At 30.5% G+C, this 26,466-nt stretch overlaps 2 protein-coding genes across 4 annotated transcripts in view; one reads left to right on the forward strand and one right to left on the reverse strand.

Annotated features, from left to right (window-relative positions):
- Positions 1–23,984, forward strand: part of LOC132948949 (inhibitory POU protein) — a 43,376-nt gene extending 19,392 nt beyond the window's left edge. For 2 of the 3 annotated variants that reach the window (XM_061019667.1, XM_061019668.1), the window contains exons 3-5: positions 3,056–3,115; positions 15,500–15,778; positions 20,063–23,984. In XM_061019667.1, the coding sequence (XP_060875650.1) occupies positions 3,056–3,115; positions 15,500–15,778; positions 20,063–20,848 (1,125 nt within the window). In that variant the 3' untranslated portion in view covers positions 20,849–23,984. The remainder of the gene's footprint in view (positions 1–3,055; positions 3,116–15,499; positions 15,779–20,062) is intronic. The other variant, XM_061019669.1, reaches the window with a different exon arrangement.
- LOC132948950 (glucose transporter GlcP-like) lies at positions 7,762–20,020 on the reverse strand. Its single transcript, XM_061019670.1, has 7 exons — positions 19,704–20,020; positions 19,367–19,610; positions 12,293–12,649; positions 10,972–11,213; positions 10,675–10,881; positions 9,743–9,979; positions 7,762–9,439 (listed from the first exon to the last, which is right to left on the reverse strand). The coding sequence occupies exons 3-7, from the start codon at positions 12,621–12,623 to the stop codon at positions 9,230–9,232; spliced, it is 1,227 nt and encodes a 408-aa protein (XP_060875653.1). The 5' UTR covers positions 12,624–12,649; positions 19,367–19,610; positions 19,704–20,020; the 3' UTR covers positions 7,762–9,229.
- Positions 23,985–26,466: the final 2,482 nt, after the last annotated feature.

Genomic DNA, 26,466 nt, shown 5'->3' on the forward strand with positions numbered 1-26,466 from the left:
AAATTTAGAATATGAAAATAAAAAATTAAATACTTTGTATTTAAGTCCTAAATAGCAATTTGTATATACATTATATTAATAAGATGTACCTATAATTCTATATTATCAGTATTTTGGTTTTACATTTATAAATAATTATAATAAATACAGTGTACTGTGTATCAAACAATGTTTTTTTATTTTTTTTTTTTTAAAACCTTTATGACCGGCTGATATATGTTCCTTTTTTTTAACTGTACGTGTCGACTGTTACATAGGTTGCGGTCATTAATTTATTATTGATCGGTTTTCTATACCTGCAACCTGCTAGCCACCATAGATACGTAACTGAAATAACCCTCGTCATAATGACAAACTCTATTGCTTAGTGTTTATTACACAAAGTTCTAGGGTAATAGTATATAAGAAAATATTTAAACTTAACTTATTTATATTTATATACGTAGTTTATACATTTTAAACTGAAATAATCTTTGAAGGTTTTTTTTTTTAAATAATCATCTTGTTTTATTTTAAACGTTGATTTATCGCAAAAATATAAAATTTATTTAATGAAATGTTTGTAAATAATATACATTATAGATGTGCATATAATTTATTATTCACGTAGGTATAGGTAGATATTAAAATATAATAGCCAACAATTATCAAGTTTTTATTTTATATTTAATAAATTTAAATTCAATTAGACGAAAATTATTGTATCCTCAACGAAATAATTAAATTAAATCATTTATTTATTATGTCTTTTTACTTTTGGCTATCACAAAATTGAAATTTGACCATTATGACAACATTACTATAAGTAACCTATGTATAGTATAATATAATTATATAAGCGGTATAAAACGCATATCTACGAATACATATTATAGTGTACAATATACATATTATTTTCTCTCAATCACGAGATTCAATCAAAATTCAAATCAATAAAATATAAACAATATATACTGCACAAAGTGTATACTTTATACTGAACATTTAAAACCAAAAATCGAAAATTTCATTAATTTCTAAAATCCTTACAGTATTTATAATATATAATTATTGTGCACCAATTAATATAATAATATACCTTATATATTTATATATACCTATAATACGCATAAAATCATAACTACACTTAACTTTTTATTCGTTATACGTATAGTTAGTATACCTATCCATGGTTATACATTTTGAAGGCTGATTTTCATTTATTCATGTCATTATTATTTTTTATAAAACGACATAATTCATACCTTGTGAATCATTTGGCTCGTCTATAATTGATCCAATAGCAAATAGACGTTATGATATGTGCTGCAGAACATAATATATATTTTTGTAATTGAGAAATTTATCATAATTATAATGAAAAACTATAAAAACCTGATGCAGGTGTGTTTGATATTACGCGCGAGCGCGCGTATACGCACACACACATTATATCCGTACTAATTGACGCAATTACATTAATTACTAAGGATTTTAATTTTGTAAATTTCCCCCTCCCCGTGTATATCTATATTTACGTTTATATTATAAGTGGACACAAAAGTTTTTTATTTTTATTTTACCTCAGCAAAGTAATAACAACGCGCGCAACTGCTGTGTCAAAACAGTGCAGCGCACATATATTATATACATGTATAATATTGTATATAGCATTACGGTCGGCGGGTTGTGGTAATTATTTTGCGTATACGACCGTCTGTCAAGTACTAACTGAATTTTGAAGCGAAGTCTCCCTCGTCCCCGGCCCTGTACGCGTTACGAGTACGCGCGTAATGCAACACACGTGCGAGTGATTATCACATCACCGAAGCTTGGACGTTCCAAGTGGGAAAATGACACGTGACGCAAATCCAGCCGCCGCCACCATATTAAAATATATATATAGGCACTACCACTATAATACAACGGAAACCCCTTTTCGTGTCACTGTACGTTTGATTTATGCACAATTTAGCCGAGTACGATATACATATATAACTATTATAAAGTATATTATATACTTGTAAAAATTCGATGGCGTTGTGTTGTAAACGTACCTATATAATATACGGCGTATAATCAGTATAGGGCGTCTTTTCATACCGTCCAAATATAATAATATGTATGGCGTAGGTGTACCCACTGCCATAGGTATAATTTTTAAGATTATGCCACAAAGTTTTACCGATAGGTCACAAAAAAAACCACCAAAAACAATAAACTTTTGATTGTTTCAAGTTTAAAAACGTGAATATTTTCTTCGTTTGTCCGATTCCATTTAAACACCCGAATTTCTTAATAATTTTATATACTTACCTAAATAAAAATTTAATATTTAATATTTTTTTAAACCCATTTCTACGATAACTAAAGTAAATTGTATAATGATAGTCGATACAGATTTATGTCAATGTCTACCTATATACGAGTGGCATTTATTAACATGCAAGGATAAGAATAATATTATTTTATATAATATTTGAATACCATGCAGTACCTATACCTCCAAATATTAATAGATTAATATAGTATGAAAATATCTGTTAAATTATTGATTTCTGTGTTATAAACTTTTTGTATATTTATAGTAAAAAGAATCATTACTTATTAGTTATTGGAAGCTCGTTTAGTGTATAAACTATATAGATATACTATTGTTAAAAACATTCTTATTCGATTTTTCCAAATTGGTTTACTTTAACATACAAATTAGCAGTGAAATGACTGTTGTACTTATATTGTTGTTAATTATTTAAAGATTATGAACTATGAAGTGCATATATACTATAAATTGTTAAACATAACAACAATATATAAAGCAAAATATGCTTGAAATAATAAATAATTCAAAAACAAAATATTTTAAAATATTAATGACAAAACGTTTGAAATATCTCATTCGTTAGGTTGCGTTGTTGAAAGTTTCATATAATATGAAAATATGTTCATGTATTATATAATATATCACAGAATTAAAAAAATATATGTGTATTTAAAAATATTTTAAGTATTTATGAATATTATGGGTCTTATCCAAATATTTCTGAAAATCTAACCATAGTTTTCGTATTTTCAGAGCCGGATCCTAGAGGATGCGTCCTCATTCATGTGCAACACCTGGTCTCCACGACACAATGTACGTTTTATTTATAACAGCTTTATGTACTATATCTTAATTTCGTAGAAATTATTCATTAAACAGCTTCGATAAACGTACTAAATGTTAAATATGTAGACTGTTTAGATATCGTGTTTAGCGTTTACCTCTATCATACTACTGCTTAAAGGTAGATAGACGTTGTGAAAGGTTTACGGGATAAGAAAATATATGTATACTGTATAGGTTAGGTTACCTTTAAACGAATCTAAAAATTAGTTTCCCAGTACAATAAATTTAGATTGTATTTTGTAATTACAGCTTTATACCTACCAACCTATACCTACATCAGTTTGTCAAGAATCGATAGATGAGGTTTATTCTTTCAGTTGTCAAGAAAGGCGAGTTTTATATAATCGACTTAGCACTTGTTGAGAAAGTTTTTTCCTTCTTTTTGTTAAAAGCGGTCCTAAACGTTGCAGACAGTATTGTATTAAAGTGAACATTAATAAGAACCGTATTTTTTCTTTCTTCGCTTAGTCGAGGGTGTCTTTTTATCTTTATTTTTTTTTTAAACATTTTTATTTTTTTTTTAAATTCTCTCATTCTTGCTGCAAAGACGAAACAATTTAGCCGACACATTAAAAAAAAGTCCCTCGAGTGAGAACAAAACTCCCGAGAGTAAAAATGAGGGAGGATGAAGACTATAAACTAAAAATCATCAACGAAATGCAAGGCTTTTTGGTTTTCGTCGTTGCAAAGTGGCTTCGGGAACAGGAATTAAAAGGACTTTATTCGGTGGACCGAGCGACGGCCGGGGTAGAGAACACACAAGCGGCCTTAAAACCGTCCCATTCGCGGCTCCGGTAAATAATAAATGAGCCCCGGTCGTATCCACCCCCTCTATTCTGCACGCATCTACTAACTATGCCGGATACGTGAGGCAGAAATTCGCCGATGCCTTAATACCAAGAGAAAACGTTTCGGAAAGCTCCTCTATATATCGAGCACACCGGAGATAATGTCTAAATAGCACTAAATACGATTCACATTCGTTAGTCCGATTACACAAGGACGGATTCATAAATCTCCTCTTGGGATTTCTTTGCGTTGAAGTATTGAACTCAACTGAGTATAATATACTGACTATGCATCAACAACATAATATATGCATAATATGCATAATATACACTTGTTTACAAGCACCCAAAACCAATTAATTAATTAAAATTGCTATAGGTTTCTGTGATAATTGAAAAATTCGTAAAAATATTTAAAAAAAAAAAAAATTAAGAATAAACAGCGAAAATATTATTCTAAATTAGTAATTAGTAGTATACCATTTTATACACCTGAATACATACTTTAATGTGGATAGTAAGCACTTAAAAAATAAAATTATACTATTTATTTATATTTTCACGTTGTTTTATACAGTAATATGGAACCTATATAATATACAAACTATACTTAGTACTGAAATGGTATACAAACATAAAAGGTCTACAGTTTTCCCTAATTAAATTAAATACATTTTTGTTTGTACGTACATTAATACATTAAACATTATCAAATCGTTAAAAATCCAATATTGTTTGAAGTTTGATTAAAATATAAATATGCATTATTAATAATCATTGAACATTAAAAATAAAACTATTAATATGAGTTATAAGTTATATGAGCTATATAATATAACTATTAGGTATTATTATTCTCATTATTAGCAAAATTCATCAAAAATAACAAATAAATAAATAAATACACTTTTACAAAGTATGCAAAACTATAAAGAAATTATTAATTGTATAATAGTGTAGTATATTTTACAGTAGTCGATATTTTATATAGCTGTAAGGTACTTTCTATATAGCCATAATTCTCTTATAAAATATTTCCTTGCATAAATGTAATATCAATAATAAAATTACACCACAAGTGGAGACTCTTGTATGACTATGGAAAATCGAGGTGATGATGTATATATAAGGTTGTTTATAAAACACTTTTCTTTAAGACCGATCGCGGAAGTAAAAAAGTACGATCCAGTAAATCATAAATATTTCATGAATAGCGCTCGTCGCCACGCTTTTACCCTACAGCTCAACTTTGGCACACACCGAGTTCGATCGATGCCGATCGACGGTTTATTATACTATACCTATATTTCAAAGTACCCTAAAAAGTATTTGAAATAAAACCTTTTCCATCAATGTTAGACGTTGGTATTAAAATCAAAACAATGCATATCTCCATAATTTAATGATAAAAAATATAACACTGTACCTACATTCGTCAGATCAGAATCAGAAACCCCTGGAAGGTGTGTTGTAATTATATAATAATTTATAGTGATTATATTGTTTTAATAATATCCAGAAGGTCGTTGCGGTTTACCTCGTATATAAGTTACGATTTATGGTAACATATAATTTTCTCGTTATGTGCACAGTTTGCAAGGGCACCATCTCTTGATGTAACCGGCGCGGGGGTTGAAGAGGCGAATATAAATAAACACCTGGCATCCAAACAGACAAAAACAAGGGTTAAACCAAAATATTTATTGTCTCGGTTAGTACTTAGTATACAAGAACCTACTCATTGTTAAAGTAAATTTAATATATTCCGACTTTAAGTCAATAATATTATTCTTCTTAATAACCTATTCCTATTGTATCAACGATGATGCATTTAAGCTCTGAATCTGAGCCGAGCGATGAATGTATTACATTAATTTTACAATGATGTATGTTTTTTTTCTTGTCTGTCATCATTTTTTGATTTTCTTCAACAGCCTATTTTCTGGTAGAAAAGTGAATCTACTTGGAACTTTGGGGAGTCATAAGTAAAGAATTCCCAAAAGTTTTCAAAAACGTCAGGAAAAATAAACAAAAAATTAAGGAGAAACTTATATTTTTAAGCAAAACCAGAAAATTGATTTTGTTATTTAGAGTAAGGGGTGGCGTGTAACTCTAAAAATAATAACCATAAATACATTTTCACTGGATATTTATATTTGCAATTTCTATGCATCTTAAAGTTTTTGAAATGTAGCGACTATTTTTTAACTATCTATAGGCTTAAAAACATTTCGAGTTTTATTAATTATTTTTTTAATATAAACGTAAAAAACTTTTGCTCGGTCAAAAAACTTGAAAATGTAATACAATGTTTCTCATAAGTTGATGTTAGTGGACATTAAAAAAAAAATTGAGCATAAATACACAGTAATTTTTTATTAGCGTCTGAAGTTAAGATTTTGACAAAATACATAAAAATCACAAGAATCATAAAAATTAGCCGGAAAAAAATGTACGTAAAAAAATTTACCGGAAGGTCAAACTAATTTTTTAGCATTTGAAATACAACGATTTTCTTGTTTTGTTGTTATTAAAAACTAATACTCGTACTTCAAATTTTAATCAAATTTTAATTTTATTATTTTTTATTTATAGTAAATTTTTCAATATACTTTGACCAGTTTTTAGTTTCAACTTTCAATATTTTTAGTTTATTATTAAGTATTTCGTTGGGTAATAAGTAATAGGTAACGCTTGAAAATTGTATACAAGGTTCTTCCTCATAAGTAGTTATAATATTGCAGTTTAGAAATATTAAAGATCTATAGTCACGAATTATTTTTATAAATATTTAAAGTCAAATTTTGACAATAATAATTTTGACATTTATCAAAATCTCAAAAGTTTTCATATTATTTTGATGTTAAAAAATTATAAAATGTTAAATTTTTATAGCTGATACTTAAAAATTTAAAACAACGATTCTCATAAATAGTTCATAGTGTTCATACTATAACCAAGAAATCTAATAAAAATATATAAACACATTTATTTTTTGTATACATTATAATTTCAAATTGGGACCAAAATACATATTAAAACCAAGAATAACGATTTTAATTATTTTGTTATAATTTATAAATATTGTTCGGGAGTATACGAAACTTTTAGAATAAATTATTATATTTTATACACACAATGACATTTTCAAATGTAATTTTTTTTGCGTGAATAAATTTAATCTACTGTTGTGCTAATGCTTTTTTTTTATTTAAATCCTCTTGTATAAACTATGATAGCTTGACAATTACATAATAAAAACAAAACAATACAAAATTAAGATTAACATCATATTCAATTCATATATACTATATAATGAAGCCTCCAGTATAAAGGCGATTATCACTTTAATAGCTGTTTCAGATTTGGTGTTTAAGATGGAGTAAATATTGCTAATGCGTATTAGTGTAATAAATTACTTTAATCACAATAATGTCATAAAATATACTTAGTAATATTATAGGCTGACAGACAGACCGTTTTCACTCAGAATCCGAGTACCTATCGTTTTTCGTATACAATGATTTTAAATCATTGGATTCAAATTTAATAACACATCCATTACAATTTACAGTGACTCTCTAGACACCTAGTGTACAGCAGCTCATTACCCACTGACCATCTTTTTTAAAATGTAAACATCTTGTGTGGTTTGCACTCTGCAGTATATCATCCTAGTTAAACTGTTTGGCGATGATGATTAAGAGCCAGAAGTTGTACCAGTACCTATACTTTAAACTAGAGATTATCTAAACTTAGTTTAAAAATTATACTGACTTTAAAATTTGCTGTGTTTTTCAATGGTAGTTTAGACTATATTTCGATGAGGTCATTAAGATTGTAATTTATAATAATATACTCCTATACACCGCGGTCTCACCACGCGTGCGTTATCTAATCCGTCCGTTGCAGCAGGGCTTATGTTATTATTATTATTATTATTGTCATTATTATTATATGATGATGCCGCGTGGGTAATAATATTTTCGTAATTACCGGGTGGGTTAGGTTAATACATGATTTACGTGCAAAGCTAAAGCAACAGGCCTATAGCAAAGGTGAAAACAACAAGTTGTTTTTACCAATCCACATTATAATGCGATTCGACAGTAGCTGGAACTTGGAAGTAATATTAGAATATAGAATATCTCAATATCATGCCTCCATACGTTATTGTTACTATTGTTGGAAATGTGAGTCAAGATCGCAACAAACATGCTACGTCACTTAAATAATAATTGTGGTATTGATCGTCGTTTCCTGCACAGCGATCACTAGTATTCACTACAGATTTATAATTTATATTATACTACGCAGAGTGAAGGCCTTTCACTCCGCAGTTTTGTAATTTAGTCCATTGTGACTTTTTTCACAAATTCAATTATAAATACTGTACCTATCTTATAGAAATATTATTCAAATGTTTTTTTTTGACTACACAATCTTTGAAATAGCATTGTTTTCTTAGTAAATTTGTATTGTTATTAATTAATTAAATAATAATATTATGTTTTGGGGGATGGAGTGGCCGAGTGGTCTAAGGCGTTGGTTGCGACGCACACCGACGCTGGTTCGATACCTCGGCCGCGGGTGGCATTTTTCTTCGGGCAAGTCACGGTGTCCGGAGAACAAGTGCCGCCATCCCCCACCCGGGCATAGCAGAGACCTACGGGTGCCCACTTGAAAATCTGCCAAAACTACACACACGTGTTTACACCTACTGTTCCCTCCCCCACAGCTTAAAAACCACCCGATGGCCTAAGTTGTTGCGGGTTAAAAAAAAATAAAAAATAAATAAATATTATGTTTGATCAATCAGTACCTGTTTATCATGGACAAAAAAACATTATTTTAACATAATTAACTATTGTATTACTGTTTAGATTGGTCTATTGTTTTACCAATTTTAAAAAACAACATTTTAACATAATTAACTATTGTATTTATTTAATGTTATATATAGTAGGTATATACTTATTATAATAGATATGCCTATAGAAGTAGAACCCAGAAAGTTAATATAAATTTATTTGTGAAGTGTGCTTTTTCTTGCATTTTATATTCCATATTTTTGGAGGTCTTGCGCATTTTTACTGTTTTTACATTATGGTTGTATAAAATCCACAAACTTTATCACAATATAGAGAGGTTTTTTGCCATGTCAAGACCTTTTTAAAAGCTTTTTACAGCTTTGTAAGCCTTCTAAATTAAACACTACTAAGGAAAAATAAAACAAAAGTAGGAAAATTCGTTTATTTTTATCTGTAATCTTAAATGATGGAACGCATACATTTTATGATGAAATACGATCTTTTATTTTTGGTATGAATATACATGCAAAAACTGTACCAAAAACACTTACAATAGTGAAAATGAATAGAAAAATGTCCACTCCACTTAACATGTACACCGTATATCTTATATTGTTGATAAATAGCTGATTGATAATTAAATTTAAAAAAGCGTATAGACTTACAGTGACTCCAGATGTCCACAATTTCGACTAAAAATAAATAGGTAAATAAAACTGAATTAAAAATCATTGTCATATTATTTCATACTAACAATATATTTGGTGGTCACCCATCTATGAATTAGTGGCACTGGCCGGTGCTTACTCTCAGATCACGTTTCGTGACTGATTGTAACCCCCAAGCCACGCCAAACCATGGAAAGTAATTATAAATTGAAAAATTAGTAATTGTTTTAAAATATGTTATATTGTTTAAATTAAATGTTTGTAAAATGGTCTAAGAACAATATTGCATACATAAACAAAAAACTGAATTTGAATTTGAAAGCTTACTTTTCTTGGGCAAATTTGTGGCATTAAAATCCATGGAATTGGACCATATCCAATCGAATAAAAAATAATATACATAATGATTAAATTAGGTAACCATAACGCATCTAAGCTTTTCATATAATATAATGTGGCAATCACCAAAGATAAAGTGATTGTCATTCCAAGTCCTGAGATGATTAATACATTTTTCTTTCCCAAAATATATATAGTTAATAAACAACAAATTGATGAAAAGAGCTAAAAAAGTTTAAAAAAAAAATAATATAAAAAAATATAACAATATAATGAAAGAATTAAAACGTCATTCCGTTAGAAATAGATAGTAAATAATATAATATTTTAAATACATTATGACGTGTACTTATTGGTGCCTACCATATACTATTATAATATAATGGGTAAGGACAGAATATTATCAATGTATAATAGTATGTAAAATATTTTATATTATTTTAAATATTATTAGGTATAATAAATAATTAAATTAAATTAAAATGCATTTTTTTCCGTTTATGTGAACACAACGTCCCCCCAAAAGGCCGAGCTAACTGACAACCATGCTGCAATCGATACAAGTGTCCTAATAACACAGAGAAGCGCCAAGGGAGCTCCTATTGAAACTCAGTAAAACTTCTTGTATGAACTCCTAATCAGGATTAAGATGTCTTTGAAAGGCCCAGAGACTCTATAGTCTGCTGTGCTATTAGTTAGGGTGGTGCTCGATCGGCAAAGTCTCCAGCCGGCAATTTAGCAATAAATAAAGTGTCTGAAAGTTTCTACCAACCAATAGGAAACTAACTATATAATATTCTTGACGTTCGGTAGTAAACCTTCGCCTCTATTTACCTACGTATAAAATATACTTAAGTAGTGCATTTTATTGAACTATAATGTATGATAAGTGATAATGAACGGTAACAATATGCTAATACTTGGAAACCAGTTATAGTTGATATTATTCCACTTTTCGGTAGTTGTTTTCCGTACGCACATTGTAATTTATCCATCAATGAAATGTTACCACTAAATTGTTGGATACTTATTAAACAGATGTTAATAAGCAGCGGTCGATAATATTGTGTTTTCGTAAAAATCGAAGACAGTTCCATTATTTTGTCGATGTCACGGTGTCTTAAAAGCTGAAACGATAAATAAACATTTAATGTCAAAACAATACCTACCATCACAATATTATCCACAGACCATATAATGGTATTGCAGTTGCTTACCTTGTGACAACTATTGCTTGATACATCAATACATTTACAATCTGATTCGCTCTTTCGTAAGTTTTCATAAAATATCAATTGAAAATAAGGTGGATCTTCGATAACGCATAATACTATCAAGTTTAAAATTGCCATACCTACAATTCCAACATTCACATATGAATACGTGCAATAATCATCAGCCAAGTGTGACAACATCATACCACTTAACAAGTATATATGATGCAAACCAGTTAACACGTCTAAATACAATAATAAACATTGTTAAAATAAAGTTAGTAATTAAAATTAATTTATGCCAAACTAGTTATTCTAATTCCTAGGCTGTAGTTCCACTTATTTAGGTATACGGTATAAAAGGTACAATACATAATACTGTGCATTATAATATTAATTTATTCAGCATGTGCAAAGTTTATGCTTGCAGTTATCAATCACTCAATCCGGTATAATGTACTTATAAATATAATTTTTAAAACGTTCCAGTGTATAAATAAAGACTTCGATTTTTTTTTTTGCAATTTAAGTTTAAACACTTATATAATGTTAATTTACATTTATATAAATTAACTAAAAAAAAACTATGAGCACTCGACACTCGTATTAATAGCTAGGACGATAAATAAAGCAATCAAAAAACAATAATTATTAAGTATAAATTTACTTAATTATATCGCATATCATTTACGCGACAGTGCTGTAGGTAGAGTCAAGGAGATAGTTAAGAAGACGCTACACTTGAGGCCACATGCGTTGTCTCCGTCTTACAAATGCACAACATACCAAAAACTGTTTTTCGCGGGACAACTATGCTCCTTCTGTATTTATAGTAGAATTACCTAAATTCCACAACACATATGGAAGAACTTTATCTGTGTTCGATAGCACTTACCAATAATTTTTAATAATTAAACGAAAAAAACAAAAAAACCTAATGTTTTCAAACTGATAATTTGAATTGTATTTATGTTATCCAAATAATAAAAATCCTATGGCACAGATAAAGTTTTTTCTATGCTTGTGGAATTTTGATAACTCTACTATAAATACAGAGGGAGCATAGTTGTCCCACGCAAAACAGTTTTTGCTAAGTTGTGCATTTGTAAGACGGAAACAACGCTTGCGGGTGTAGCGTCCCCTTAAAAGCGTTTTTGTCGCGTGGCCCTTTGTGCCGTAGGTACAATATGCATCATGGAACACGTGCGTTTTAAAATATAACGCACGATATAACATACAATGTAGACTCAATAAAACACATATTATTAATATTAGTATAGTAGTAATAGGAGTAGTAATAGTATTAACGTTCTCAGTTTCTCACCTCTATACTTCGGCTCAGTGATTTCTGCTGCGTAATTGGGCACGACAACACACACGATCCCAGCACCCATGCCGTGTAAGATTCGTCCGGTAATCAGTGTGGACAATTCGCTGGTCGAACACGTCATGAGCACAATTGACCCGCAGAGGGTGAGCAATGTCCCGATGGTTAGCACCTCTCTGAGTTTTGTCTGCATCGACGCAATAAGCGCCGCCGGTCCAGCGCTGATAATTGCCCCTCCGTATATGAGAGTTTTCGACATATTTTCCGATGCACTCCAATCGTTTTCCGTTGTCACGTCATCGTCGTGCCACGTCCACTCCAAACACATGCCGACCGTTAAAGAACACCCAGACACTTAATAACATATACAAACAAAAAATCTTAAAATAATAATTCTCGATTTTTATAACCTTTGAACACGCGTTACCTAGAATAATATATATCATGATTTCATGATATATTATATAACTACCTATAACATCAATTTATACACAGACAAGAGTTTAAAACCACTTATATACAGCTACTAGCTGATCTCGCTGGCACTTCGTTGCCCGTTAAATGTACCAATTCTACATGACTCAAACTTTGTTCAATTATTCGGTGTATGGTGTTCAAAATTTATCTTAACTTTTCTGCTGCCTGGAATAAAAATTCTGATTCACAGCAGTATATTATCAGGTAGGCAATCTACCTGTGGTAGATCGCGGACCCCGTGCTGTTTGTACGTAAGAGTATGATTTAACTCTAAAGTATCAAAATTGTACCAAGTTTGTCATTTTTACTTAATTCCACCTACAGAGGATTAATATAATCAATTAATACAAAAGCCTAACGCAACCGTACTAAAATCCGACGAATAAAAAAAAACAAATTTAACACTTTTTAAATTAGCCTATCTTCTTCCCAGAGGTCTAATCTACACACAAACATTCATTTTTATCTATACTAATATATAAAATGATAGCGTTTGTTTGTATGTTCGGGATAAACTCCGAAACTACTGAACCGATTTCGAAAATTCTTTCACCAATACAAAGCCACATTCTTTGTGAGTGTCATAGGCTAATTTAAAAAGGGAAGTGATCACAATCAACATTTTTGTTTTTTAATGGTTGCTATGGGTTATATATATAGATAAAAATAATTGTATAGACGTTGTTGTTGTTTTTGGCCATGTCGCCAGGTGTGCATTTAAGAGGCCATAATTCCGGAACCACTTATCCCACAGCGTACAAACTTCACAGAAACCATCTACATATCAATTTTAATATGTCCTGAAATTTTTATCGAAATCGATTCGATGGATCTTGAGTTATAAAATGTATTCAAAATGTACACTTATTTTTATATATATAGATTAAATATAAATTACATATTAATTATTAGTTATTACTAATGATAATATACATAATATATTATGTAATACTCAATAAAGTTAATTTACAAATACCTCAACTGAAACTTTTAATATAATCGAAAAAAATAAGCAACAGGGACTTTTCTAGTAAAATACTAGAGTAAACAACATTTTAATGAATATTTTGTATTTACCAATTATATTTAAATAAATGTCTTGGACGCGCATCGATATATTGTAGTTTTTTTTAAAATAAGTTTATAGAATACGATAAATATTTAATTATTATTTTAATTCGTTTTGGAAATGATGAAGATTTTTCAACCATAAAATATAATTACTCTCTACAAACATAATACTCAAAGAGGAGGTATAATTATATTAATAATTACATTGACCAATCCAAATGGAACATGGATTCAGTTGTAGTCGACTACACATAAAATGCAATTTATAACAATATACTTAATACAATAATACTTATACTTAATTCTCACCTAAAATTGTATAAATAACCTGTCGTAATATGCTCTCTTGTATAACAATACTTTCCGACATAATTGTTTTGGTAAAAACTTATACACGTGTAATGAAATCCAAACTTAACGTTTTTCGCAAATCAATAAATTGCATTAAATTAATTTAATCGTAAATATAAAAAATAAATTAAACAAAAAAAGCTATTAAATCTAAATTATCATTAACTAGAATTGTTATATTTTTTTCTATCACACTATAATATATAGTATATAGGTATTTATTATTCTAATAAGCCAAATACCTTTTAAATACATTTTCTTACCTACAATTATTAAATACACGTTGATACAACTATTAAAAACGTATATAGATGGGTATAGGCGTATAGTCCATATTATTTATAATAGTTTATAATAGTTTTTGCCAAATAATTACCCATTTTAGTTCAAAGAAGTCTTTGAGAAGTTACAAACATTATAAAGTACTCTCATTCCATAATATAAATGTGTAATAGATCCTGTTTTATTTTTACTCGTCTTGTAGAGACTACAAATAATAGAACACGATAATCATACTTAACCCTGTATTCGGTTTATTGATATATTAATATCAAAATAATTATATAAACATATAATAAACTACTTTGATCAAAATAATTTCTCAAATAACCTTCAAATGCATAATAAGATACTATCACTGTCTTATATCGGAGTGAGTGAAACGAAAGAGTGTCCAGTGGGTATAGGTACTTGTATTTTTACCCTGTCTACATTATTATTATTTGCCTATGTATTATATTTTTGACGTATATATTTTTCAGACTTTTGTATACATTATTATAATTAAAATCCATCTATCTTTCATAGTAGTTCATGTTATTTTTTATAATACTTTTTCATTTTTTTCAATGACCATATAAAAGAACGAGAGAGTAATGGAATAGCTCATAAATAATTTACGACTCGTCTCTAAAGTCCAACGCACTTGTCGCACACCCCGAAAAAAAACCCCAGTAAGTAAACTCTATATACTCATTGACGTCTTCAGTAAACGTCATACTTCTTATCTTGGGCGTCATAAGTCCACTATGAATTTTCTCTTGACGAAAAGCTTTTGCACGTAGTTCAGCATTTATTCCACGCATAGTGAGAAAACGTAACCGCTTAAGACTAAGGATAAAGATTCTTCATTAATATTCAAGTATGGCAAGTTGTTGACTTGTCTTCCTCGCATTATGTATGTCAAAGAAAACATTGCTAAATCATTCTCTCTATTCATTGAAAGCGAATTGAATTCCTTAAAATTAAACAAAAATAACCATTGTAACACGCAAAGTTAATTTTTTTTAATTTTTTTTTTTGCAGGGTGACTTATTTGGTGGTCTCAATGACGGTCTACTCAGTAGAGCTGAAGTGCTTGCTGCTGTGGACATGGGAAAGCACCACCATCATCACAATCATCAATCCCCGGGATCTGGTAATGGCAACGGTGGAGGCCAAGGCAATGGATCTTTGGGGCCTGGATCCACTGGATCGCCTGGACCGCTCTCTCAGCTCAAGCACGACGTTATGTCGTCATACCACCACCATCATGGAATGTCGGGTGGACACTCAGGTAGCCAATCAAACCATCGAGGTCACCAGGTAAATACATTTATAAACTAGTTAAAACTAAGCTAAGGAAATTACCACTTTGAACAACATAAACTTGAACATATATTATTAAACAAGATACCGAGGCTACTACTAAAATATATTAAATATTTTCACTGGGCCTACTGCGAAGTATATATTATAATTGTTATTTTATAAGCGTGTCAAAAATTCATCTTTTTCATAATATAGTAAAGTAATTTATTATCATAATATTATACAATAAGACATATTTTATGATTTATCGGTTTCTTCCTGTTTTTAACGTTTTTAATTTAATATACTACTGGCTCAATATCCTTAAATTTTTAAATTGATGTAATTCATACTGACTCACGTTAAGAATTTAATAATATCAAAAAAATAAAATTGATTACTAGCTTTATTATATTTTCTTTTGACTAACTATAGTATAAAATTTATATTTATACTCACACAAACACATACCTAACGCATAAGATACAAACCTAAATTTTGTTCTTTAATATTTTAAATTTAAACATCATAAATGTAGGTATCAAATATTAAAACACTGATTGAGTGAAATTAATCGTAACATTTTATTTTTCTTCTATAACACACGCTACATCTATGTTAATTAATTAATGATTTAATATTATAATATGTTTAAAGAGTATTTTATTTGAGCTTACAAACTGTTTATTGGCTATTTTTACACTTATTCTACGTATTATATAATACATTTTGTTGATATTTAACACGTATTATATACATCGTTATATATTTAAGTATTTTTTAATAGTTTAGATGAATTGTTTTTATGTTATTTTTTCTTCTTATTATACCCTATAAGGCCATAACTATCCATATTATTACGCCATTTTATTGCCATAACTCATCTGATTTTAATGGTACATAAATTATATATGGGCTCCATACCTTTTTATACATACTTCAAGAGTTCTATAAAAGAATATATTATTTTAACTTTAACTAGCTGCTTAAATTAATTTGAAGACAAGTAGGTTTTAAATTCTTTAAACTTATCTTTTGTTTTGCAAAATTATTTCAACTCTGAATTATTTATAGATAAATGATAACATATCTACATACTATTATATGTCTTTACATGTTATTATAAATTGTAACTTATAAAGGCTTGATCGTACACTGCACAGCATATGTACAGTTTATAAATAAAGTTAAAATGTATTTATTGAATGCCACTTAATCTTTTAATCGATCAAACGTTTTGATCACCGGACTCATTTAATTTCCTATTCCTCTTGCAGTCCGGTATGAAAGTTAACCGACTAGTACCTAAATCTACGTCTATATAATTTTATAGGTTATAGGTATATTATCTGGAAGAACGTTTATATGAGTAGGTATCAATAAAACATATTATACATTTTCGGGCAAGAGGCAGGTATACCAGTGAATATTATAACACAAACGGCGTTGTCGTCGTGGCTCGTCCCTCATCGCTCGAAAATATTTTTCCTCCGAAGCACTTCGTCAAAGTTGTCGATCCATTAACTTTTGCTCGTATACTTCCGCTACCGCCCTCCAAAAAACACACGGACTCGCGTTCCCAGCGGAATACTCCTCACGCAAACCTCTCTCTCTCTTTCTCTCTCTCTATATTATGTCTTTCTCTTTTTCTCTTTCTTTCTCTATATCACTATCTCTCTCATACGCTCGCTATCTATCTATATCTATTTATCCCTCTCACTATAGCATCAGAAGCTGCAATGCTCGTATATATAGGTGTTTACGCGTGCGTGTGCCACAAGAGATGAAGGGTAGAGACTACGCCAGGGGGAGACGAGAGACCGAGTTAATGATGAAATATACGTCGCGCGGGGACTGCACTACTGTGACTAACCGGTCGCGTGGGGGGGAGGGTGTGGCGCGCGCATAACAGTCGCGTTTGTGTGTACGCGGCCGATTACCTCATTACAAAAACGAGCACTGTTTGAGTGTATGTGTGTGGGTATAAATAATAATAATAATAATAATAATAATAATAATAATATACTCCTCGCGTAGTCGTCGTCGTCGTCGTCGTCGTAACCAATCGAAAGGGGTAAACGGTGACGACAAGGGCCAAGTATGTGTGTGTGCGTGTATGCTCAACAACAGTATCGAGAAAGAGAACGTATGTGCGTGTGTGTGTGTATAATAACAATCCAAATCAATTATTCATTCGATTGCGTTTGCCGTTTCATCCCTTTCGACCCCTCACCAATGTACTCCCCGTAACGCGTCCCGCCAAACTATATCTCTCGTTGTCGACCCCGACGACTACTCTAATCTATATATATTTATATATATATATGCATATACGCGTGACACACGCGACCCCACATCCTGCAGCGTATATATGTGTAACACTTTATATATATACAATACAATAGTATACCATACACACAGTGGTAACGGTATAGTATATAATGTATACCTATGATGTGTACTGTATATAGGTTTACCTTCACACACATATATACACTCGCCAGTGACAATTTCTCCCCGTCGGATTCACGCGTGGTGAACAACCCTCGCCACCACCGACAACATGCACTATCCCCTGCTCGACGTGTGGAATTCCCGCGACGTACGCTCACCGTTATTTTTTTTCTTTATTTTGCACACACATACGGCCGTATAAAATGCAAATTCCCACACTTTTACCGATCATATGTATGTGTGTGTGTGTGTGGGAGAGAGAGAGATAGAGTGAGAATATGTGTGTACCATAATATACATAATACCGCCTCCGCCTTTCGTTTTATTTATTCGACAATCTCATCACGTACCTATTTGTTGTTTTTATTTTATTTTTTGTGCCGCGCATTCCGTAGGTTCCGATACATGTACACCGAACGTATATACAGATAAGTACCCACGCAGTGTATATAATATTGCCCACACATAGCCACGCGTCCACGCAAATTCGTCGTAAAGCGGTCGCGGGGCGCCATCGTTGTCAAAACGATAATCTCTCCCCTATATCATAATATTCGCGCTGAACTCGTCGGGCCACCTCGGAGGGTTTCAATCTTGATTAAAATTAGTTTCACGCACAGCACGAACAATACACACCGCGAATGTTCGCCATACATTTAACACCGCATACATTATCGTCGGATTTTACGGGCGCCGTGCGCGCTCTACATACACTGTAGACGTACATTAAAAATAATTACTATTATATGCGTTTATCGTAGTATTATATACGTATACCTACATAATAATATGATGATGATGATCGTGCATTGAGAGTTGTGTTACTTTAAAATAGTGTACCTACACTGCAGTCGACTAAAAAACTAAACTTCTGTAGTGCCAATGTACCAATATACCTATGTATTAAAATTTATATATAATATGCGCTTCGTGCAATCGTGCGTGACATTTTAAATGCGTGATGATAACTTATACGTATATAGGTATAAAATATGTATAATACAGAAAAGTTAATTGTCGAGTGTCGACTGGGTTTTATTATCAGATTTAGTAGGTGCTGGGTCGTTTCTCGACGTATTATAAAATATGGTGATCACAATATCATATTGGTTGTTATGTACAGTTTAATTGAAGTATATATGTAGGTACATTTTACGGATACGAACTGCAGTATAGTCCAGCTTTCCTGGTCTTATTTTTTTTGGACAACAAAATGTGGATTCTGCAGATTATCTACACGGCTAGTCTTACGTCGTTGATCTCTCCTTTTAGTTGTCAGGAATGGCTCATGGAAAATACTTGCAGACTGCTCAAAACCGAGGTTACTGATGGTCATAGTTTCAAGTGGTCTCTCTGTTTTTTTACATTAAACACGTTTCTTTTTATTTTTTCCCTGTAATTACATGTATTAAGCCGACACTCTCCCTTCAATCGTATTTTTAGTCTTCCTATCCCGTGGTTTCACTATGGCTAAATATATACTGACCGTGGTTGAATTAGCTCAATCTGGAAGTCAAAAGAGGATGTTCTCCCGTATGATATTCGTACTTGGTAATCAGTACTAACAAAGTTTTCCAAATCTGACTCCAACGATTACTATATAATAGTACATAATGCTGCTGCATGTATATGAGCTAATATACCTATTAGAATTTTGCACCTGATTTTCTGGTGTTAATAATTATATTTCTCGTCAAAACTGGTTCAGTTACAAAACTTATAGTCAAAAATGTCTCATACACACGCATTGACCTCGTGGCGTGAAATAAAAATATTTGAATGTCCCTGAAAGTAAATCGTACCAATTCGTATTACTATTCTTACCGTTTTGCAATTTATTTTCAGATGCACCCGGGTATGGAAGGCCTTGACCTCCTAGAGCCCATATCATCATCGACCATGACCACGCTGACGCCGATGTCGGACGGGTCCGGTCACGGTCCGCTCCACCCCGGCGTCTATGGTGCAGGCATGATGAGCGGCCACCATCACCACCACTCGCACTCGGGTGCCGGCCCGAACGGCCACCCGCATCACCATCATCACCACCATCATCATCACGCGGCAGCGGCGGCCGCTGCGGCGGCCGCGGCTGCTGGTATGATCGGCGCCGGTGGCGGTGCAGGGCTCCAGCACCCCGACACCGACACGGACCCCCGCGAGTTGGAGGCGTTCGCCGAACGGTTTAAGCAGCGGCGGATCAAGCTGGGCGTAACGCAAGCGGACGTCGGAAAGGCGCTAGCCAACCTAAAGCTGCCGGGCGTCGGCGCGCTATCTCAGAGCACCATATGTCGATTTGAGTCGCTGACGCTGTCACACAACAACATGATCGCCCTCAAGCCCATCCTTCAGGCGTGGCTGGAGGAGGCGGAGGCGCAGGCCAAGAACAAGCGCCGCGACCCGGACGCGCCGAGCGTGCTGCCGGCCGGCGAGAAAAAGCGAAAGCGAACGTCGATCGCGGCGCCCGAGAAACGGTCGCTGGAAGCGTACTTCGCCGTGCAACCGCGGCCTTCGGGCGAGAAGATCGCGGCCATTGCGGAAAAGCTCGACCTGAAAAAGAACGTGGTCAGAGTGTGGTTCTGCAATCAGAGGCAAAAGCAAAAGCGCATGAAGTTTGCGGCCCAACACTGATGACGGGATCACGCGCCGCCATCCGTCACCACTTGAATCCCTTCCTAAGACACGTGCTCATTTTAGTTGCATTAACCGGAAATAATCATTTCTATATAACAATAATATGCATTATTATTATTATAATAACATTAATTATTATTCGTCTATATAAAACCATAGTTCTGTATATATTGTATATAATATAGGATTGGGCGACCAACTTGTCAAACAAATGTTTCTCTCTCTCTCTCTCATTCTTTCTCTCTTTATCTGTGAAAGTTTCAGACGATTTCAGTTCATCTTTTTTTTCTCTCTATTTTGTGCGTTTTATTTTACGAAACGTCCATGGTAGCTTCATATTATAATATATCATTATTGTATTAGTAAATCTAATGTACAAATTTTAATCAGCTTCTCGTGTACGATATCAAGTGCCACTTATTATAATAACATGTTCCTAAAAACACAATAATCCATACGAGTGTGATTATGCGACTTATAGTTATTTATACGTCGTATTTATGATAAATTTAAAGCCAAAATCTCAGTTTCAGATGCACACGCAGGTATTTTCTAACCATCGTTATTTTATAAAAATTAAATATTTAACGCATTCCTACCTATGTACCCTATGTACCTCTCCAGTAGAATATCTTTTTAATTATAATTTTTAAAATAAATTATTGTATAGATGAAATTAGATCGGCGACAACAGTTATCCTAACCTATCCAGAGGAAATTAATATATATATTATAAATGCTTATTCGTATTATAGGTAGATACATAAACATAGGTACTACATAATATACCTACAACGCATATCAATTACCTTGTTATTTTACATATAAAATACGCCAAATGATGTTTATTGAAACACATTCCATAATATTCCATAATAGTTTACGCCAAATAGTGTAACTTCTAAAGAAATAAAATAAATACAAATTAATATTGTTGAAATAAATTTCCACTAGTAACTTCGATACTTTAAAGTTAGTTACTATACATTAATTAAATTAAATTTACACCAAGCATTTCTTAAGCGAATAAAATAAAAATGTATTGTGCAAATCTATATAACTTTTAAGTTAATATTATTATCTAAAATATGAATTATATTTTAAGATCTATATTTTAGCAAACTTTCGATTAATTTAACAGAATAATGATAAAACATAATATATGTAAATTGCTTTCAAAATATATAATACAATTAATTTAAAATTATGTCCATTTAACAATTTTTAGTGTCACAAGTAGGTAGGTACGTAAAATATGATCACCCGTTATATCGTTGTAAAACTGCTATACGAATTCCTCATTTACTGGCTTTATGTTTTGAGTTAAAACAACCAATAAAAATAATTTTTAGGAATAATATCTATTACATACATATTAAGTTTTTTAAAACTTGTTTTCAACAAATTTTTAAAAATACATTTTTATCATTTCAGTATTAAATACATGGTTATCTTGAAAATACCATTTTTGACGGTACAGTTAAGGTTCTCCTTAATATTGTGTTTCTCTACTTTTCCCAACTTAAGTTGTTATAGTAACAAAGTATAAAAAATCGACGAAATGTTTCTGTTAGACCAACAAAAACAAAAACGCGCTGACATTATCTCAATTAAAAAGAATATTCTTTATTAAAAAAAAAAATTATAATATAACAACAATATAAAATATTTGGCGTCAATGACCTATTATATTATACATATTCATCTACCTATTAATAAGACGGAAATCATTTTATTTAAGCTTTGAAGGTATAAAGATATTGATACTAAGGTATTTAGCCACACCGTAAATTTAATTTTACAACAGAAATATTTTTCATTATTTTGACTAGGTATGTATGGTAATGGTTTTTTTTTTTATTATTGAAGTTATTTTATTTTTTTAAACAGTTAATCGCACTCAAAGCTATTTGTATAAAATACAAATCCCTAACAATATTATTAAATGCGCTGTTAAGTGTTCAGAGTTATTTTATTTCCCATATTTTAAGTGTATGTGTACCTACCTATTAAATTATTTTTAAATTACAAGATATCAACTAAATGAATTTCGCAATGCGAATGTTGCACATTGTTTATTTTAATAGTTAATAGTTAATGTTTGAGTTTATTTAATCAAACTTACGAAAAATATTGCCAGCGTACTTGCCTACTTAATGGACACATTACAATCATCAACATTACGCGGAGACATCATATTGTATACATTTTCATTTGATTTTAATCACACAACGCTATTAACAAATTTCATGTACAGATGACGTTTAATTAATAAATTATTGTCTCATTGCGCTTACGTGAAAATTATTTTATTGTAAATACTGCTGTCGGGGCATCAAAATTGTACATACATTGGATCAATATAGTTATCTATATTAGGTATATAATATATTATGTAAATAAATTATTGACATTCGTAATTTTCGTCGAAACCGTGTTCTTCTCTGCAGTGTAATAACTAATAAGAGAATGGAAATGTGCAATATAATTTTTAATAACTATTCATCTATAGGTTTTTTTTAAATTTTAACTGTATTCTTTAGTTTTTTTTTTATTTATGTATAGGTAAATATAAACAAAAAAAATATATTTAAAATAAATCTGTAACTTTCAGAAAATATTATTTTACTTGTTACATTCACTGCATTAAAAGATTGATGTCCAATTAAAATTAAATTTATTAATAGACTTCCCGTTTTTGTAACGGTCTTATTCTCCCCGTCCCTATGGAAAAACTGTTGAAATCATTTGTCAAAACAAGCACTAACATGACTCGGCAGTTTCTTTCTCCGAGAACCCTAACACTTTATCAGAAAATGTTATTAACTAGTGAAATTTTGACATTTACAATATTATTGTGTTATATATTATAACGTAATAAAACAACATATTTTTGTTATTATATCAATGTTGTAATCAACAACTCCTCTGTATAGATAATAACGTATTTTAATCCAAAATTGTTAATCCGGACTCGGAGATGTATTTTTTTTCTTTATTTAGACTATTGTAATGTTAGGCAATATGTACAGTTGTAGTTTTGTAAAAATAGATATTGTAAAATAGAATAAGATGACTTGTATCCTTTTAGTTGTAGATGAAAAAATAAAATATAATATAAAGTAAAACATTTCATGTTTTTACCGCTTGTTCATCGATATACATCATCCTATCCATTATTTATTCTGCTATTTTACTAAAATCGATTACGATATTTTTGTCGATTTTACAAAATATAGGTAAGTATAGCTAATATATTTCCAGAACAATCAATACTTTATTCAGGTAATATTTATTATTTTTTTAAGATGGATAAAATAGTTTAATATACGTTAAAATGGCCCCACAATAAATGTATTTATTTTTAAAATAATTTTAAATCAAATAATAAATTTTAAATAATTTTAAATATTATCACCGACACCTGTAGGGCATTAACTCGTTAGGTTAGATATAAGGTGTTGATTTTATTATTTAGTCGGATGTAAATACTAAGTAATCAAACAAATAGCAGAAGTTTAAATCTTGACAAGTATTTTTATATTTATTTAATTCCAATAAAATAAACTTTTAACTATAAAAAACACGTTGGCATAAATGTTTATAAGTTATAATCTTAGGTTGAGTAGTTGTCCCTTACGAATGAGGAAACTATGACTATAAATAATCAAATAAAAAAATAACGTTAAATAGATAAGTAGTACAACTTGATAAATTTTCCGACATCTTTTGTCAAAAATCATAATAGACAAACTAAAAAAGGTGGGCAAATGGGTGTCACTCTGTTGTACAGTAGGTTACAAGTGGGTCACTGCAATGGATGGTGTTAAATTTGAATACAATGATATAATATCATGAGCGAAGACGATCAGACAACATATGATATTACTAAGTAAATTTGATGATATTATTGTGAATAAAGTAATTTATATATTATTAGAACCTATTTACGTGGAACCTTGATTTAAATGTTCAATCCTTAGCTATAGAAGTTAAACATTTTATAAATGTTTAACTACAAAATAATTATTAAATTTTAAATTTGATAAATTTTGTCAAAATTCGAACTTTAAATGCTTATTAAAAAAAATTGTGCCTATATATTTTTAATTTTTCTTTTGGTGTTCACGGCGCTTTGAAAACTAATGGGAAATTTGTACTTTTGACCCTCAAAGTACCAACTAGATTCACTTTCTTATCAGAAAAGATACTGTTGAAGAAAATCTAAGCACTTTTACTGTCCTAAAAGGTGATGATAGAAAAAAAAATTAAAAAAATTAAAAAATACACATAATTGTAAAATCAATACATTTTCGCTCCGCTCAGAATCTAAAATTAGAACACATTATTATTTAATATTCTTATTATGAAACTAACACTAATATTTCTGAAAGATATTTATATTGTTGGTTAGTAAAACGAAGTTATTTTTCATCTGGCAAATGATAGACGGCTGTTTCAGTGTATTCTGAAAAATAAAATCTCAATTGGGCTTTCTTCCCTAGAATAATAAATTATAAATAATTTCAGTAGTTCACAGTACTTATTTACGGAGTACTTATTTATAGAGTGTCAGGCACTCAGCTATAATTTCACATTTCTATAGTTGGTTTTTAATAGTCCGACTGACAACATTTATTTGTTTAATTCAATACTCAATAGTATTTACCTATATTTTTTTTTCGTATTAAATCATCGGTCGTTAAACATTTGTTCATAAGTAGGTACATTATTAACCTTTGAGCCGATTATTCTTTGACATTTTTATATCATATTATGTATATATTACACCGACCTATTCATAAATATAGACGTTAAATCTCAACTTTGTAGACTTTGCTGGATTTATTTTTATGGTGAATTGTAATGGGAAAATCTTTTGAAGTGGCCCTCAAAGAAAAACATTGGGCTGCCTTACATTTGGCACACTTTTAAGATAAATCGAAATAGAATAGGTTATATACATGACCTTTCTTGAGTGATTTTATTAAAGACGAGTATGCGAGATACACGCGACCGGTATCATATTTCAAAAACATATTAATCAATTTATTTTTATGCTAAGTTTAAAATTATTTTCAAACCTAGATTCATCAATATATTATTAAAAATTGACAAAAGAAGTAATCATAAAACTTGAAAACTTTTAATAAGGTTTATACTTTATATGCATGTACATTTAAACCGCATAATATTCCGATATAGAACAAAATTATATCGCAATAATATCATTTGTATGATAAAATAATATTACTAGAGTATTTTTGCATAACATAAATTATATACATAACAATAGTCAATATTATATCTAATGATGACTAAATAAAAAATGCTTATTTTGATTTTTCAATAAAATCAAACATTTTATTGATTTTTATTAGGTACTTAAACATTATCTAATCTTATTTTTATATTATTAAACTTTATAGTAGATTCATTCTATGAATAATTTACTCTTCACAAATATATAAAAGTAAATAGTGTTAGAAGTATAAGAATTAAAGAAGAAAAAATTAACTCGAAAAATTAATTTAAAGAGTAAATTTATGAAGGTTTCAGCAAAAACAAACAGCATGGGCATTACGAAATGGAATATATATAGTTCCGTATAAAGT

Source organism: Metopolophium dirhodum, chromosome 7 (genome assembly GCF_019925205.1).
Source record: "Metopolophium dirhodum isolate CAU chromosome 7, ASM1992520v1, whole genome shotgun sequence".
NCBI lineage: Eukaryota > Metazoa > Arthropoda > Insecta > Hemiptera > Aphididae > Metopolophium > Metopolophium dirhodum.